The 18,281-nt window shown below is 41.7% G+C and overlaps 1 protein-coding gene across 5 annotated transcripts in view; it reads right to left on the bottom strand.

Moving 5' to 3' along the window:
* Positions 1–17,313, bottom strand: part of RMDN3 (regulator of microtubule dynamics 3) — a 42,179-nt gene extending 24,866 nt beyond the window's left edge. The window contains exons 1-7 of one of the 5 annotated variants that reach the window (XM_061611421.1): positions 17,213–17,313; positions 15,373–15,581; positions 13,908–14,103; positions 12,729–12,875; positions 11,443–11,710; positions 9,728–9,830; positions 5,305–5,365 (exon numbers count right to left, since the gene is read on the bottom strand). In XM_061611421.1, the coding sequence (XP_061467405.1) occupies positions 5,305–5,365; positions 9,728–9,830; positions 11,443–11,710; positions 12,729–12,875; positions 13,908–14,103; positions 15,373–15,581; positions 17,213–17,244 (1,016 nt within the window). In that variant the 5' untranslated portion in view covers positions 17,245–17,313. Of the gene's footprint in view, positions 1–5,304; positions 5,366–9,727; positions 9,831–11,442; positions 11,711–12,728; positions 12,876–13,907; positions 14,104–15,372; positions 15,582–16,240; positions 16,913–16,950; positions 17,083–17,141 lie in introns of those variants that run through there. The other 4 variants (XM_061611423.1, XM_061611425.1, XM_061611424.1 and 1 more) reach the window with 4 other exon arrangements.
* Positions 17,314–18,281: the final 968 nt, after the last annotated feature.

Below are 18,281 nucleotides of genomic sequence, written 5' to 3'. Positions count from 1 at the left end.
TAGAAACTAGCCTTATTGAATTCTATGAAGCCAATAATTTGTTTCTTGCAAACACATTTTTTGAGCAAACAAAAAGACGACTGTACACGTGGACATCACCAAATGGTCAATATAGGAACCAAATTGATTATATAATTGGTAGCAGAAGATGGAGACGTTCCACACTTTCTGTGAAAATAAGACCAGGAGCAGACTGCGATACAGATCATGAACTGGCAATATCGAAAATCAGAGTAAAGCTAAAGAACAACAAAGCAATCATAATGCCAAAATACAATTTAAATAACATCCCAGAAGAATATAAAGATAAATTAGGAATTCATTTGAGGCTTTAAGCTGAGTTGACAGAGAACCAGAAGAACTATGGATTGAAGTTAGAGACGTTATCAGGGAGGAATGCAAAAAGGCAGTACCTCAAGTTAAAAAGAGAGAAAGACCTCAATGGATGATTGACAAAACTCTTAAAATGGTTAAAGCGAGAAGGAAAACAAAAGCAAAAGGAGACAGAAACACAGTCAGAACCCTAAATGCAACAATACAGCTACTAGTATGTAGGGACAAAGAGAACTATTACAATAGTTATTGTATAGAAATAGAAGAGGACAACAAAAAGGGAAGAACAAGAGCCCTACTCCAAAAGATTAGAGAGATGAAAGGGAAATTTAAACCAAGAGTAGGGATGTTGAATAATCAACGGGGGAGCACACTGACTGACTGAGATGAAATTAAAGGAAGATGGAAGCAATACACTGAAGAACTATATAAAAGAGATGCAAGGATGACAGATTCATTCACGGAAGAACCATATGATGAAGAACCAGAAATTTTAGAATGTGAGGTGAAAGCTGCTCTTAAAATGCTTGGAAGAAACAAATCACCAGAACAGATGGCATACCAATAGAGTTGCTACAAGTTACTGAGACTGAATCTGTCCAAATTTTGACAAAAATGTGTCAACAAATATGGAAAACTAAACAATGGCCCACAGACTGGAAGCGTTCAATATATATCCCAATTGAAAAGAAAGGGGATCCCAGTGAATGCAGTAATTATGCAAGTAAAGTAATGCTCACAATTCTACAACAAAGGCTCTTTCCATATATAGAGCCAGAATGCCAGATGTCCAAGATGGATTTAGAAAAGGAAGAGGTACCAGAGATCATATTGCAAACACACACTGGACAATGGAACGGAGCAAGGAATTTCAGAAGAAACTCACCCTGTGCTTTATAGATTACAGCAAAGCCTTTGATTGTGTAGATCATGAACAACTATGGAATGCTTTAAAAGAGATGGGGGTGCCACAGCATCTGATTATCCTGATGTGCAACCTATACTTTGGACAAGAGGCTACTGTACGGACAGAATATGGAGAAACTGATTGGTTCCCCATCGGAAAGGGTATGAGACAGGTGTTTATTTTATCACCTTATTTGTTTAAACTATATGCAGACCATATCATACGGAAAGCTTGATTAGACCAAGATGAAGGAGGTATGAAAATTGGAGGGTGAAATATCAATAATTGAAGATATGCAGATGATACTATACGACTAGCAGAAACCAGTAATGATTTGAAACGAATGCTGATGAAAATTAAAGAGCAAAGCACAAAAGTAGGACTACAGCTGAACATCAGGAAGATTAAAGTAATGACAACAGAAGAGTTATGTAACTATAAAGCTGACAATGAGGACACTGAACTTGTCAAGGATTATCAATACCTTGGCACAGTCATTAACCAAAATGGAGACAATAGTCAAGAAACAAATTAAACAAATTAAACAAAAAGAAATCAGAAGGAGGCTAGGACTGGCAAGGGCAGCTATGAGAGAACTACAAAAGATCCTCAAATGCAAAGATGTATCACTGAACACTAAAGTCAGGATCATTCAGACCATGGTATTCCCGATCTCTATGTATGGATGTGAAAGTTGGACAGTGAAAAAAGTAGATAAGAGAAAAATCAACTCATTTGAAATGAGGTGTTGGAGGAGAGCTTTGGGGATACTATGGACTGTGAAAAAGACAAATAAATGGGTGTTAGAACAAATTAAACCAGAACTATCCCTAGAAGCTAAAATGATGAAACTGAGGTTATCATACTTTGGACACATCATGAGAAGACCTGATTCACTAGAAAAGACAAGAATGCTGGGAAAAACAGAAGGGAGTAGAAAAAGAAGAAGGCCAAAGAAGAGATGGATTGGAAGCCACAGACCTGAACTTCCAAGATCTGAACAGGGTGGTTCATGACAGATGCTCTTGGAGGTCACTGATTCACAGGGTTGCCATAAGTCGAAATCGACTTGAAGGCACATAACAACAACAAAGGTAATTGTTTAAACATTGCTGCTTAACAAAGCATTTACAGTTGCCTGAGTCATTAGTTATCTTGACAAAGGCTGTTGGAAAGGGTGTAGAAGCAAGCCTTACACTGCAACTTTTATTCACAGCAAGATCAGAAACTGGCTCAGGCTCACATGCAGCCTTCCTGCTTTGCTCATATAGAAGTGAATGTCAAAACAGAGTTCAATATCTAGGGACATCCTGCATTCATATAAATAAGGGATTCCTCGGATCAGACATGTGCTTCAATTCATTGTGAAAGGAGTGAGCTGACAAATATGCCTATGGCCTAGATGTGATCTAACCAGGTATTAGGTGGGGAAGGTAACACCTGAAAAGCCTCTTAGATTATGGATGGGAGGGGGCTGTAGCCCTCCAGATATTGTTGAACTACAACTCTCAGCATCTCTGACCATTGCCAAGCTGTCTGGGGTTAATGGGCATTGGGAGTCCAACAACATATGAAGGACAATAGGTTCCTAATCTCTGCCATAAAGAAATTTCTTAGGTATGTTTACCTTTCTTCCCTATGTTCCATCATGACCAAGAGCTCTTTCTTCACAGATGTTTGCTATATCTCCAAAGCAAAGCTATCTAGAGAGTTTTCAGTGGCTTCTCTGTGGATCTCCCTTCTCTATTGGTCATCCAACACCTGGGGCCCTTTTAGATTGCTTTCTGGATACAGCTTCCAGAGCAACAGCCACAAATCTGGGTGCAAGGCACCCCCTAAAAGTATTTGTTACAAGTCATCCACTAAAGCACTATAATAAGTGGAGAAAATCAGCATCTACCTGTCAATGCACTTTGGTTAATACAGATAATCTGGGACACACATCTAAACTCCAAATTCTCTAGATAGCTCTGAATGTAAACATAGCACTTTAACTTAGCCCAAAGGTCAATAAAACTTGTTATCCCATAATAATGCACATGACAGAGTACACAACAAGAAGCACAGGCATATATGATGCTTTAAAAATCCATGTTTTGTGAACACAGTTCACAAAAATTATTCAATTCTCAACATTTGAGAGCTGCAGTTTTTCTGAACTTTTTTTTAAAGTGACAAACCATGTGCAAGAATTCCATTTAGGTCTGGAGGCCAGCCTCACACATCTTTTAATTGACTCTCTATGTTCAGTCTCAAAAGGCAAATAAATGTTGACTTCTTAACACATATCAGTAAATATTTTCAAAACTCTTCATTACATAAAAGATTGATAATGCTGCACCTGCACTGCTTTTTCTCCAGAGTGTTGTGAAATCCCCTTCTGCTCTTGTTGTACTTCCAACATTTCTTTCAACAGCAAATGCTTAAGCCAAGGCAAACAAGTAACTCCCCTTCTTGATTCTTAATTCATAGAGGATGTTTTTAAGGAATGCAGAGGCCACAGACATGCTAAAGTAGAAGGGGAATTCAGTTGTTTTTCTCTGGTAGGCCTTCGGGAATTCACATAATGGTGCCTCAGCAGATTAGACTGCATGCCGTACTGCACATAGAATTGCCCTAGTTTTTGATACGAGTGCATATTTTTCTCCCTCTATCCCATGATTAAATGTTAAAACTAGTTTTGGAAGTCATGGGATAATGTTGAGACATCCTATTAAAAAGCGATGCTATGTCAACACCAATCCACCATGTTTTTATTGAGAATACACATCTCATCACACATCACACCAGCAGACCATTCTATTTCCAGGAACGATATCTAGTGACTCTGAAGCTCAGCTCGAACCACCAAGAAAAACAGAACTCTAGTCTATTTCCTCAGCAACACAAAGAGTCCTAGCAAAAGCCTCCTTTTTACTGCTGGGTGGAAAGAACAATATAATAAAACATAGCTGTGAGATACCAAATTCAGATCACTATGCTGTGTGCCAGTCTTTTTGTTTTAACATCCTTGAGAGGCTAGCTAATGGAAGTGGGTCCACAAACACTTAATTCAGTTCTTCCTCTATAGCCAGGTTCAATAATTCACTACTCAGCAGAAAGACAAAACATAGTTCTGAGTAGGCACATGTGCAAACTATACCAGTTCTTCAGACCTCACGTGTTCAGGTAGCCATAGTGGAAGGGGTTGATAACTATAGTATGTTGGGTTGATAACTATAGTATGAAGGGTTGGGAGCCCGTGTTAAGCTGACCTTATTTACTACCTCATTTTTCTAACAATTTTAACCTTATGTGTGTTCTACTGACACAATATTAATATATAAAAGGTACAGCATGAAAAATGTTTTATCAGCAGTCCACCTGTCACGACAAACAGAAAAAATCCTTGACATTTATGTGATTTCTCTGTAGTCATTGCTACTTTACCTGTATCAATGGCCTATTAGCAGTACCAGGTAATATCAGTATCATAAATTTTACAGTAAGTTGTGCTGATTGTAGTAGGATTTTAAAATCACAGCTGGATTGTGCATGAACCACAAACTTGCAGAAGTAACCAAAATTAGGAGTGGGTAAAAGAAAAATAATTTTTATTATTGCTTCTTGCATCATACTTGTTTTCTTGCAGAAACAGAATTGTCCAGGATATATGCCAAGATTCTGTCTTTTTACATCCCTTGGGAACAGCAATGTATTACTAGATGAGAGCTCGCAAGAGATAGATACCAATCATATTCTCAGTATCAAGGCACACATAACATTCTAACTGCAAAAAATAAAATCCTCTAGGGGAATAGTTCTGAGCCAGTTTGTCATTAGCTGACAAGAGTGAATGGGGAAAAACACATTTTGATTAACTGTAATCAGTCCACGAACTCATAAACTCTGCTACCAAATGAAGAATTTGTGAAGGAAGGATAATTCAAAACTTAAGAACACAAGAACTCTTTATCTGGACTACACTCCTGATAATTTTTTTCTCTAAAGTGAAAGCATGAAGAAGATATAAAAGAATTATCTTCTTTTTGCTCCTTTCCTTCACAAAGGAAGTAATTACATACCACTGGTGACACTCGGCACTTTGATCTCCCATCTGCAAAGCAGTTTCTGCCTCTTCTTTTCCTGCAGCATAAACCAACAAAAATAAACTTTGTGCACCACATTTTAAATACTTCACCCTTCAAAATACTTGCCAACTGGGGATTAACAGTGAATGAAAAAGTTTCACACCTTCATTAAAGCAAATATTCTTCAGGAAACAACAACCTAATGCTAGGATGACACTTTAAGATATTTGAAGAGCTGCACCGGGTAGCCTGCCACTCTTGGAAAGAAAGCTCAAAAACTTTTGGCTTGCATGCCTCCCAACTAGAACACTAGATTGAGGTTCCTGCCACATTCCGTTAAAATTAGAACTCTTGGCATCAGGCTCTCCTCCAATATGTGTGGAGTTGTCACAAATTAGGGAGAGAGAAGGCAGGAGCAAACAAGTATTTAACTAGATTTTTAAAAAAGGCAAGCTACATATGAGGCACCATATTCAGATGGAAAACCATAACTCTGGATCTGCCAGCCTCCCAACTCCCATAGCAATGTGTGCCCAGGGTACAGACTATAGAATTGGAACTTGAGAGTTCTAGTATCTCAAAGATTTTCTCTTATCACAAAGAGAAGTAGATGGTTGCTGTCTGAAGCTAATGGCAAGGAGGAGGCCACACAGGAGGCAAAGGAAATGGGACAATTTTGAGGTAAGCATAAGCTCAGGATTTTGAGGAGTAAAGCCGTTTGTAGCAGTGGTCTGAATCAGAGGGTTGCACAAGCATCCAATATATATGCAGCTCTTCATGCTTACTGTACTGTTCATGTTATGAATGTCTAGTATCTCCTGGTATAACCAGAAAATACAATTGCAGCAACTGCCAAGCAGTTCTCTGAAAATAAGTCCATTTATTTATTTATTTATTTATTTTATTTCACTTTTAAACCGCCCTTTAGCAACAAGCTCTCAGGGCGGTGTACAACAAGATAAAACCACATATTATAGCATATAAATATAAAACACATTAAAAGCAGATTAAAACAAAATTAATAAAAATTACAGTTAAGTAAATTATAACAAAAAAAAATTAACAACACAGATTAAAATGCCTGGGCAAAGAGGTAGGCCTTTACCTGGCGCCGAAAAGATATCAACGAAGGTGCCAGGCGTATCTCGTCAGGGAGGGCATTCCATAATTCGAGGGCCACCACGGAGAAGGCCCTAGATCTCGTGATTACTCTCCAGGCCTCCTTGTGAGTTGGAACCCAGAGAAGGGCCTTGGACGTCAAGCGCAGCGAACGGGTAGGTTCATAGTGGGAGAGGCGTTCCATCAGGTATTGCGGTCCGGTGCCGTTAAGGGCTTTATAGGTAAGAACCAACACTTTGAATCTGGCCCGGAAACGTATAGGTAGCCAGTGCAGTTGGGCCAGGACAGGTGTTATATGATCAGATCTTTTAGTCCGAGTAAGGACTCTGGCCGCAGCATTCTGCACCAGCTGAAGTTTCCGAACCATCTTCAAAGGTAGCCCTACGTAGAGTGCATTACAGTAATCCAATCTAGAGGTTACCAGAGCATGGATAACTGAGGCAAGGTTCTCCCTGTCCAGATAGGGTCGTAGTTGGGCTACCAGCCGAAGCTGGTAGAATGCATTCCGTGCCACCGAGGCTACCTGAGCCTCCAGAGACAGGAGCGGATCTAATAAGATCCCCAAACTACGGACCTGCTCCTTTAGGGGGAGTGTAACCCCATCTAGGGCAGGTCGGACATCAACCATCTGGACCAAGGGCCCCCCTACCAACAGCATCTCAGTCTTGTCAGGATTGAGTCTCAGTTTATTAGCTCTCATCCAGACCATTATCGTGGCCAGGCAGCGGTTCAGTACATTAACAGCCTCACCTGAAGAAGATGAGAAGGAGAAATAGAGTTGCGTATCATCAGCATATTGCTGAAAACACACTCCAAAACTCCTAATGACCTCACCCAGCGGCTTCATATAGATATTAAAGAGCATGGGGGACAGAACTGAGCCCTGCGGGACCCCATATTGGAGTACCCAGGGCCTCGAGTAATGTTTCCCAAGCACCACCTTCTGGAGACGATTCTTGAGGTAGGAGCGCAGCCACTGCACAGCAATGCCTCCAACTCCCAAGTCCGCAAGTCGCCCCAGAAGGATACCATGGTCGATGGTATCAAAAGCCGCTGAGAGATCAAGGAGAACCAACAGAGTTACACTCCCTCTGTCCTTCTCCCAACAGAGGTCATCATACAGGGCGACCAAGGCCGTTTCTGTACCAAACCCCAGCCGAAAGCCCGATTGAAATGGATCCAGATAATCAGTTTCATCCAAAACAGCCTGGAGTTGGCGAGCGACCACCCGCTCTAGGACCTTGCCCAGAAAAGGAACGTTTGCTACCGGTCTATAGTTGTCAAAATTATCAGGGTCCAAGGAGGGTTTTTTTAGGAGCGGTCTCACCACCGCCTGCTTTAGGCAGAGTGGGACCACTCCCTCTCTTAAAGAGGCATTAATCACCTCCTTGGCCCAGCCGGCTGTTCCATTTCTGCTAGCTTTTATTAGCCACGAGGGGCAAGGATCCAGAGCAGAAGTGGTCGCCCGAACCTGTCCAAGCACTTTGTCCACATCCTCGAGCTGTACCAACTGAAACTCATCCAATAAAACAGGACAGGACTGTGCTCCGGACACCTCATTAGATTCAACTGCAACAATATTGGAGTCAAGGTCCCGGCGGATGTTCATGATCTTATCTTGGAAGTGTCTCGCAAACTCATTACAGCGGGCTATTGATGGTATCATTGCATCCTGAGGACCAGAATATAAAAGTCCCCGGACAACTTTATAAAGTTCCCCTGGGCGGTTAAAAGATGACTGAATGGAGGCAGCAAAGTACTGCTTCTTTGCTGCTCTCACTGCCTTCACATAGAGTTTGGCAGAGGCCTTCACAAGTGCATGATTACAGGCGTCGGGAGTTCGTCTCCATTTGCACTCAAGCCTTCTCCTATCTTGCTTCATCACTCTTAGCTCCGAGGTATACCAAGGAGCCAATTGAGCTCTGCAGCGGAGAGGGCGCACTGGGGCGATCGCATCAGCTGCCCGGGTCATTTCTGTATTCCACAGAGTGACCAGGGTTTCGACAGGAGCGTCAGTTTTATCAGCCGGAAAACTCCCTAGAGCCTTCTGAAAACCCTCAGGATCCATCAGTCTCTGGGGACGGACCATCTTAATCGGTCCTCCACCCTTGCAGAGGGAAGAACACATTGTAAGTCTAAACCTCAATAGGCGGTGATCTGTCCATGACAAAGGAATAGATGTAAAATTCCTTACTCCCACATCACCTTCCCCTAATCCAGTGGCAAAAATCAGGTCTAGAGTGTGCCCCGATATATGCGTAGGGCCAGTAGCAAATTGAGACAGCCCCATGGCTGTCATGGCGGTCATGAAGTCCTGAGCCGCTCCAGACAAAGTGGTCTCAGCATGAATGTTGAGATCCCCCAATACCAAAAGTTTGGGGGATCGCAACAATAAATCCGAGACCACCTCCATCAGCTCAGTTAGGGAAGCTGTTGGGCAGCAGGGTGGACGGTACACCAACAGTATTCCCAGTCTGTCTCGCTGACCCAACACAATATGAAGACACTCCAGACCATTAGCCACATGGATAGGGTGCCTAACAAGAGGGATGGAACTTGTATAGACCACAGCGATTCCCCCTCCCCGACCCTCGGATCTACCCAGATGCTGAACCGAGTACCCAGGTGGGCACAGCTGGGTAAGATTAATACCTCCCAGATCACTCACCCAGGTCTTGGTAATAAATGCCAGATCAGCCACCTCATCCACAATTAAATCATGGATGAGGGAGGTTTTATTATTTACCGATCTGGCATTAAAAAGCAGCAACTAGAGATCCGAGAGTTGGCTGATAGAACTACCAGCAATCCTATGGGTGTGGGGAGGACCGGAACACGGCACAGCCACCAATTGTCTGGGTCGAGTTCCCCTAAGCTGGCATGTCCTCCTCACAATGCCATACCTCCCATTACCCGTCACTACGCTGACTGGTGCCTCCACTGGTCCTCCCTCCCAATACACTATCCTCCCGCCCAGGCACATAATAAATAAAATAAATAACAAAACACAATAAATAATAATCGACCATACACATTTACAACATACACCAAACATCATACAGACACTCACCACATACACACCCACTATCCAAAAAATGGAAGCAACCAAAAGCCAACCCTCGATTGATAAAATCCTTAGTAATGGATTTATTAATACATGATTTATTTTTAGGAGTATGGATAAGCTACAGGAAAAAAATCCATGTCTAACACACCCTTTTCCAAGTGAGGCAAATACATGCCCAATTCAACTCACTGGGTGAAATGCACCCACCCTCATCTCAAAGTGTCTCCTTACCATCAGCTGCATAAGACTTCTTCTCATCTGCATCCTCCGCGATTTCATACATATCACTATAAGCTCGGGCCAAACGCCAAAGGAAATCCTGCTTGTCACTATACTGTGGATACAACGAACTTTAGTTCACCTGTCTGCCTTTCATTCATTTAAGCTTAAAGCAAAGTAGAATTTCAAAGTAAAACATGTAGCAGGGACCCAAAAAAATCTTAAACATCTTGAGAAACAGTGCAAAAGTATTATACTTTTTATTGTTTAGATTTAAATTAAAAAACTATAGGATTCAAGTCAGACAGTCAAACTTTAGTGTCAAATACAATACACAGGTAGCAGCTTTCCTAAAACAAGCCTTAGGTGGTTGATAATCTTGTGGATCAGTCCCACAAGTCTCTGCTCCAGCCAATAAACCGTTGCTCTGCTGCAGTGTCACATTGGAATGCACTGTGCTTACTCTCCAAGCAGACCAAGATGTTATGCTATATGCTATGTGCTGCTTAAGTACTACAGCTAGATGTAGTACATCAGCAATGTGCTCAATATACATAGCTTAAAACTGGACAGAAAGACTTGCTGTTGGGTAAAGGACTGGGAACTACATACCTATGTAACTTCATAAAAGCATGCAAGTCACTACAGCACCAATTAAATCTATACCCACAAATGTGTATTATTATAAATTTCATGCTCATTAACCTAGTTTTGCCACGGGGTGGGGCAGGAAGAGAGAATGAGTTGAAGCTGCATGGGGAGGCTTGCAAAAGGCTTTGCGAGCCGGTCTGCGCAACTCTTTGCCACCTCCAACATCAGAAGTGGAAAGGAGCAGTGCAAGGAGGCCTACAAAGCAGAGGGCTGGCAATGCCCTTTGTGCTATGGTTCCCAACCTTGAAACCCCATGCCAGGGATTGTGGCAGGTGGATGGGACAGCCCATATTTATTTATGTATGTATGTATGTATGTATGAAGCTCTCTGGGCAGTTTACAACAATTAAAAACATTAAAAACAAATATACAAATTTAAAACATATTTTTTAAAAAGCAACTTAAAAACACATGCTAAAATTCCTGGGAGAAGATGTCATCATATGTCAATCATATGACGTCACCATGATATCAGGTGATTTACAGGTGGGTTGCCCAATCCAGCTGTCAAAGTTGGCTTGTAGGGTGGAGGCAGATAAAAAGCTTGCCCCCAGAGCTAAAAAAAATTTCCCTGTCCCTGCATTAGAGGAAGGGAACAAGAGGAATGCAAATGAAGGAGGACAAAGTTTTGGTACTGGTGAGCCCTCCTTCTCTACAACAGTGATTCCCAAGCAGTCAACCATTTGATTTGTTAAGATATGTATATAAAACAAATTTGTATCTACGTTTCATGAATCAATTTTGCCCAAGCAATCACTGTAATAAGTCTGAGAACAGTTTTGTTATTAACCTCAGAGATGCTGCAGTTTCACTTTTAACCACATTAGGGGACTGAATTACTGCATGGATCAATTTGCAACAAAAAAAAGTAACTGAATACTCTTAAGAAGATGCCAAGTCCCATGAGCTTTGAGGGTTTTAATTTTGTAATGGCAGCATGAGCCATACTGTACTTAGATGCCTGGTCTCATTTACAATTGTGGTGGAGACAAGACCTTCCACAACATCCTGTTCTTCTCTCCCCTAGCTGAGTAGCTCAACTCAGTTTTTCTGGGAAACTGCTAGAGTGAACTTACCACTAGTTTATTGTTAAGCAGCAATTGGAATCCGTCTCTCTTCTCCTGGTCACTTCCACTGTGTAAGCGATCTGCCTGCTGCAGCAACTGACCAAGTTCTTCATCAATAGCAGAGTCTAAAGTCAGTGTTGTTTCCTCCTCATTGACAAGGTCCAGTGAATCTCTTCTTGCAGTTCTCACGGTTTCACAACTGATTTCATCTTCTCCTTCCTCACTCTCTTTATCAGACTCCCGATCATAATCGGACTCTGCATTGGCTGTAGTATAACTTTAAGACCAGTCAGAGAAAAGCACAGTTTTTAGATTAACATGATGTAACCAGAATTTCAGAATCAGAATTTTTAAAACCAACAGCTTTCACATACTAAGAAATATAAGCTTGTCCATGGTGGCAGGAATATCACCTGAGGGGAATTCTGCTTAGGGGATACTCCCACCAGTGGAAGTGGGGGAAGCCAATTGCTTTTTCCCTTTGCAGCCCCTTCCACTCTTCAAAAATCTGCTCCAGAGGATCAGAAGACTCTAATTTTTTAGGAGTTTTAGGGGAAATAACAATTATAGCCTCTTGTACTCTTCCACTAGCACAATGCCTTTGCTGGATTAGAAGTGGACAGAAGGACTCCTTCCATTTAGGGATAGCTAAGTTTGGATGCAACCCTATGAGAAGAATGCTAATACAGAAAACAAATCTACTATAGTTTGGCAGCAACAGACCAAAATATTTTTTTAAAAAACAGAGATTGCAAGTTTCCCTGGAACAAGAGAATTGCACAAAATATGTTATTCTCCATGAATTTAGACTACATGCCTGTAGCTATGAATTGTCTTTTTACAAAAAGTCTTTGCACATCATTTAGGAAGCTTTAGGTACTTTATAAACAAATAAATATAAATTAGGAGGTTAGAGTATGTTGCCCCAGCGATTCACATCAAAATGATCGCTTATCTCTGCTCCCCACACCCAGCACCCTTTAACTAGTTTGTCTATTGCCATTAACTGCAGGAACAGTTGTCAAATATGCATACACACATCTCTACAGCAGTATCTGTTGCAAATTATATCTCATGATCCAATCTGAAAAATACCAAAATTTACAAAATAGTCCTAAGAAAGAATTTTCCTGAAATGCAAACTTTGGTATTTCTCCCTAAGCTTTCCCCCCAGAAGGCTTAATACTAAATGCACATTTGATATTTCAATAGCAGTCAGTTCTCTTTTACAGTCTACCTCTACCACAAGTTAATCTCTTTAAACTAATCCTTGCTTTGAACTAGTGCTCACTTACCCCCCCTCACTTTCACCATCAGTAGTGTTGGCTGTCCTTGAGCTGGCTGTGAAATATATGGAGCTGGATCCTGTGGAATCGCTCCTTTCTCTGGGATATACAAAACGCCTCCGACGAATAACTTTCTGGCTTTCTTCTACATGGGTTCTGCAATGGGTGAAATTGGCATGATAAAAATTTATGCACTGAGCAGGGGATTGGACTCAATGGCCTTATAGGCCCCTTCCAACTCTACTATTCTGTGATTCTATGCCATGTATAATTATTGGTTTCACTTTCTCTTCCCTAATGCACTCACATACCACCAAAATCAGACCTTATTTAACCATTGTGATATAGAATATAAAGGTATAGCACACATACACAGGCATTTACATAATAATTTCACTATATCACCAGTCATAACTAAGAAAGAATACAGACAAAATGCATTCAAGTCCATAGATTAGATAGAGCTATGAAGTCTATTGAGTCTGGAGTATTTGCTAGTAAAAAGGCATCTAGCCAGATATACCATAATAAAAAAAGAAATGGCCATCCACTAAGAAGTGTACTAGTGCAATCCTATGCATGTCTCAGAAACAAGTCCCATTGTGTTCAATGACACTCCCAGGTAAGTGAGTATAGGATTTCAGTCCAAGTCTTTTATTGCTGCTTCTGTTTTACAGCTATCAAAACTAACACTAGTCTTTCAAACAGTTCAGCCCAAAGCATCCCAGCGGAATAATTCCAAAACCTACTTTTTCCACAATACAAAAAGCTAACCATTTCTTAGTTCTAAATTTAATTCTAATCTGCTTGCTAAACTGCTTTATACCAGTATTCAGCTCTGGTACCAATGTTTGATACTGACAAGCATTTACAAAGTATGTTCGAAGTAGATATATGATTACAGTTTAAAAGATTGTTAAGTGTGGTAAAGATTGACTCTTTGTGGAAAGCTGAAGAAAAAAGGGGGAACATGTTAAAAGTAAATATCCTGGGGAGGACATCTGTCTCCTGCACTTCCATAGCTTTTTGCTGAATATCAGTGAAATTACTCTGGCAGAATTGTGTGTTTTGCAGATAGCAGCAAAAGTAAAAAGGACAAATACAAATTTAACTCAAGACTTTGTTCACAGTCTCTAGGTAGAAGATTTTCAATAACCTGGAATTTGCAGAACATAGTTTTATACCAACCTGACTTCTCCAATAATCTCTCCTGCTAAACCCTGCAGGCTATTCCGCAACTCTTCAACTTCATGTCGCAGCTCTATAAGGCTTTTAAGCACAAAGTCCAAACGGTTCAATACTTCAGCCTGTTCTTCACGTGTTAGAAGAGATGTGTATGGGATGCTGTCACCACCCTCCACTGGTCCTGGTCTCGTCCACAGAACTAGAGGTGGGAAATGAACCAGTTTCAAGATTGTTTCAACTTCTCTGCTTTTAAAGGTTGTTAGATGCTCATTTATAGAATTCTAGACATGCACAGAAGTAGGCATATAAATTTGATTAACAGCCTTGGATCTTGATCTTGTTGAGATATTTTCTCTTAAGCTAGTCACTGTGAACAGATTACATTAATACCTGAAAAAATTATTTTCAGAGAAGTGCAGCTTTCAGTGAGGCACCCTACAAATCTAATATATGGTCCTAACATGTCTGTGTCTCCTACATCAGTATAACATGGCTAGAAGCCTGTATGCTTGCCTGCTCATGCTAAGCCATGGTTTGGTTTAGTATTACGTATGAACTGGGCCATAGCAACACAGACCAGAGACTCCAACGACTGCCACAGGACCTGTCAATCGTCATATTGTGCAATCAATGTCTCTATCAAGTGCCAATCAATGTACAGCAACAATATCATCCAACACAGCACACATAACAAAGCAACTAGAAAGATACCACAGACCACCACCATCTCACACACACACCCTACGCATATTGCTGCATATTCAGTGGTCTGAACAGAGACTCCAGAGACTTTCCAGGAAAAGAACTCAAATATGCTTTGGGAAAAACTGTCTCAATGCAGTCAATTCCCATAACACTGTACGTAACATGTTTGCATTGCTGTGCCTGTAATAACAGCCAACATTCTGCAAATAAATAATGCGAGGGCTTCCATATATTCAGCATAACCTATGAACAGACCATGCACTTACATAACTGCTTTTGATCCCAATATGTAGAAAGAGCCTGGTGCATAATCAGATTTGTATACATAATCAGATTTGTATACATTAAGATTTGTATACATTAAGCAACTGAATACACAGAAGTTGGGAGCAGCAATATCATATGCAAACCTGCTCCCTCTTCCATTCATTCAACTTAAGATATAATTGTAATTTATTAATTTACAGGAAAATGGAATCTTTTAATATATCCTCATTTGGCAAGGTTGGCAGAGTTGTAACTTTATTTTTGAAAAAATTCATAACATATCAGAACAAACAGGATTCTCAAATAATTTAGGAAGATACAGTGCACAGATGTCTCAGAGCCCACTTTCACTGAAATTAAGCAAGTAAGAACAATGCTAGCTATGAGAATTCCCAGTTCAATGAGGACAGACAACGTGAAAACCTTTTACCAGTCTGAGTAAAGAGTTAGAAGAAATAAAAGTGCAAAAGAAAAAATAATAGTATCATCATCAAACCCTGATTATAAGGCTGTAGAATTTCTGTGTGTTCCTGACAGTCCAGAGCAGTATGTTGACTCTGTAAATTTGGTGGTCTGGTGCTCCCTCTTGGCCAGGGTTTTTTTCTCTTTTGTTTGTAGAAGTAGAAGAAGAGACCTATTCCCGCAGCTGCTCCCAAGACCACACCAAGTCCCACACGGAAGACCCCTATTTTGGACATGATGCACCTGAAACAATTCAAATAGGCCATAATTTGTTTTTATGAAATAGGTAGCACATGAAGGAAGAAACGCTGGCTCATAACTCACTGTGTCATAATGTGCCTAATATATTTTAAAATAAAGTTAGCCTAAAATATTTACAACTTAAGGATTTTTGAAAACGGCATAGCAACATAACCTTCAGTTCCGCATTATGAGTGACAGCCACAACCTGCTTCTAGAAATATGTTAAGCTAAGCCATCTGATGCCCTGTCCATATAGGAAAGAAAATCCTGATTTTGTGACCGCAGTGGCAAATTCTTGCTTAAGTTCTGGAGAAACAGAATTTCACCCTGAAGACATCACCATCTATTATTGTTAACACAAAAGGCCATTAAAATGAGATTTCATCCCACAGAATGGCACTTTATAAGTTTCTGTTGTTGAAGCTATACACATTTGGTCCAGATAATACCTGGACAGAGCTTGATCCAGGAGCTTCAGAAATAGCAGGTAGGATACTCGTGATAACAAACCAGGCAACCTCATCTAACACTCCCATTTCAAAGAAGGATGACATCTGCATTAGCATCAGTTTCAAAGAACTCAGCTACATAATTTTCTTTCCTGTGCACTTTCCAAATTTAGCTGTCAAAAACACACTGAGAAACCAAAACCCACTTACATGGAAACGTTATCAGTTTGCCTCTATTATTGCTTGTCAGTGCAATCATGCGAGACAGAGCACCATTTATGTGGGTGGGTGCGTGGGTTAGAAGAGATACTGAACCTTAGCGGTCCAAAGCCACCAAGGTTTGAAACAGGATTTAAACTCTGCCTCCAGCAGGTCAGGCAATTGGACCATAAGAGTGGCCCGCAATAACACTGCATTTCTCAGGCCCCAGACGTTAGAGAAAAGAAAGCATGGAGGAACCCCCACCCAAGCCGCCCACTTGGTGTGCTCAGAGATAGCGGGAATCAGTCAACAGAACCGAGGCACACCCGTTTCTCCCAATGGGCGGCTAGAAGTGCCTTGTCAAAGCTTCTCGTCGCTCTAGGCGCATGCGTAGGGAAGATCAAGTTCCAAATTCCGAAGGGAAAGCAGAGCCATATTCGTTTGTTTGCAATGAAATGCTTTAGAAAGGAGTGTTATGGCACCGTAGCGACAACCGGATTTACTTTATGCCACAACAGATCTTTTAGGCTGCATTTATAGAGAGGGAGAACAGTAACCAAGGCTACAATCCTATACTCACCTGGGGTAAGACCCACTGAACTCAGTGGAACTTACTTCAGAGTAGACATGTATAGGATTATACTGGTAAGGTGACACAACACACACTCCCCCGCCCCCGGTCTATTTGTAGTGTCCAGTTCTATGGCCCGGCGTGTCACCTCAATAGCCAAGTAGCTCTTCTCCCTACCCAAATAGGGAACCGCGCGCGCGCTTAAGAGCGAGAAAGGCGGGCTGTGGGGAGGCTGCGTGCGGGCTATGCTCGCGGCTAGTTCCTGAGGAAGCCCGTTTAGGAAGACAGAGCGTAACTCTCAAAGCATCACCAGTGAAAAGGAAAACCACTATCAATTACCACTACGCCTCCCACTGGGTCTGTCCTCGTGCGGCCACCGTCCACCCTCCTCTTTCGCATTCGCCCCTTACCCAGCCGCTGGTCTGCCTTCCCATCGGCGCATAGAAATGATGCCGTTGCACCGCAAAACTCCACTCCCTCCCCCTCCGCTAATAAAAAAGAGTGGCGCGAAAAATTGACGGAAAGGAGGCCGCACCTCTATTTAGCAAATGAAAATAGGGAAAGGATGGGAGAGTGAATTATCGGCGTGCGCGCCTAGCCGATTATTTTAGTCTATAGTTAAATAGTGAAGAGGGTCTCCCCGTAACTTTGGGTGGAGTCGCTGTATTGGAGACAAGCTTATTCTGAACGGAGCAAGAACTGAAGGGCTTGGTGGTTGGTTTAGAAGCATCAATGGCTAGTAGTCATGTAGCTATTTTTACCTGCAGGATTGGAAGGAGTATGCTTCTAAACAGTAGTTGCCAGGGAATAACAGAGCAGGTGGTGTAGTGGTTAGAATGTTGAATTAGTGTATGGGAGTCCCGGGTTCAAATCCTCACTCAGCCATGAAGCTGACTGAGTGATTGTGGGCCAGTCACTGTCTCTCACCCTAACCTACCTTACAGGATTGTTGTGTGCACAATAGAAAGAGGGAGGGGGAGAGAACCATGTACGTCAGCTCTTTGGAGGAAAGGCAGGATATAAATGTAAATATACTGCCCTCAAGTCAATTCTGACTTATGGCAACCTTATGAATAGGGTTTTTGTGGTAAGCAGTATTCAGAGGTGGCTTACCATTGCCTTCCTCTGAGGCTGAGAGGCAGCGACTGGCCCGAGGTCACCCAGTGCGCTTCATGGCTGTGTGGGGATTTGAACCCTGGTCTCCCAGGTCGTAGTCCAAAGCCTCAGCCAGCATTGCCAATGGTCAGGAAGATGGGAGTTGTGGTCCAACAACATCTGGAGGCACACTGGTTGGGAAAGGCTGCTCTAACCACTACACCACAATGGCTCTCTAGGATATAAATGTAATAATAAATACATAAGCAACAGCAGGAGAGTGCTATTGTCTTCATGTGTTGCACAGAGGCATCTGGTTGACCACTGTGGGAAACAGCATGCTGGACTATTTGGGGCTTTGGTAGGATCCAGCCAGGCTATTTT

The sequence above is a fragment of the Rhineura floridana genome, chromosome 2 (assembly GCF_030035675.1).
Source record: "Rhineura floridana isolate rRhiFlo1 chromosome 2, rRhiFlo1.hap2, whole genome shotgun sequence".
NCBI lineage: Eukaryota > Metazoa > Chordata > Lepidosauria > Squamata > Rhineuridae > Rhineura > Rhineura floridana.
This window is presented reverse-complemented; position numbering and strand designations above follow the sequence as displayed.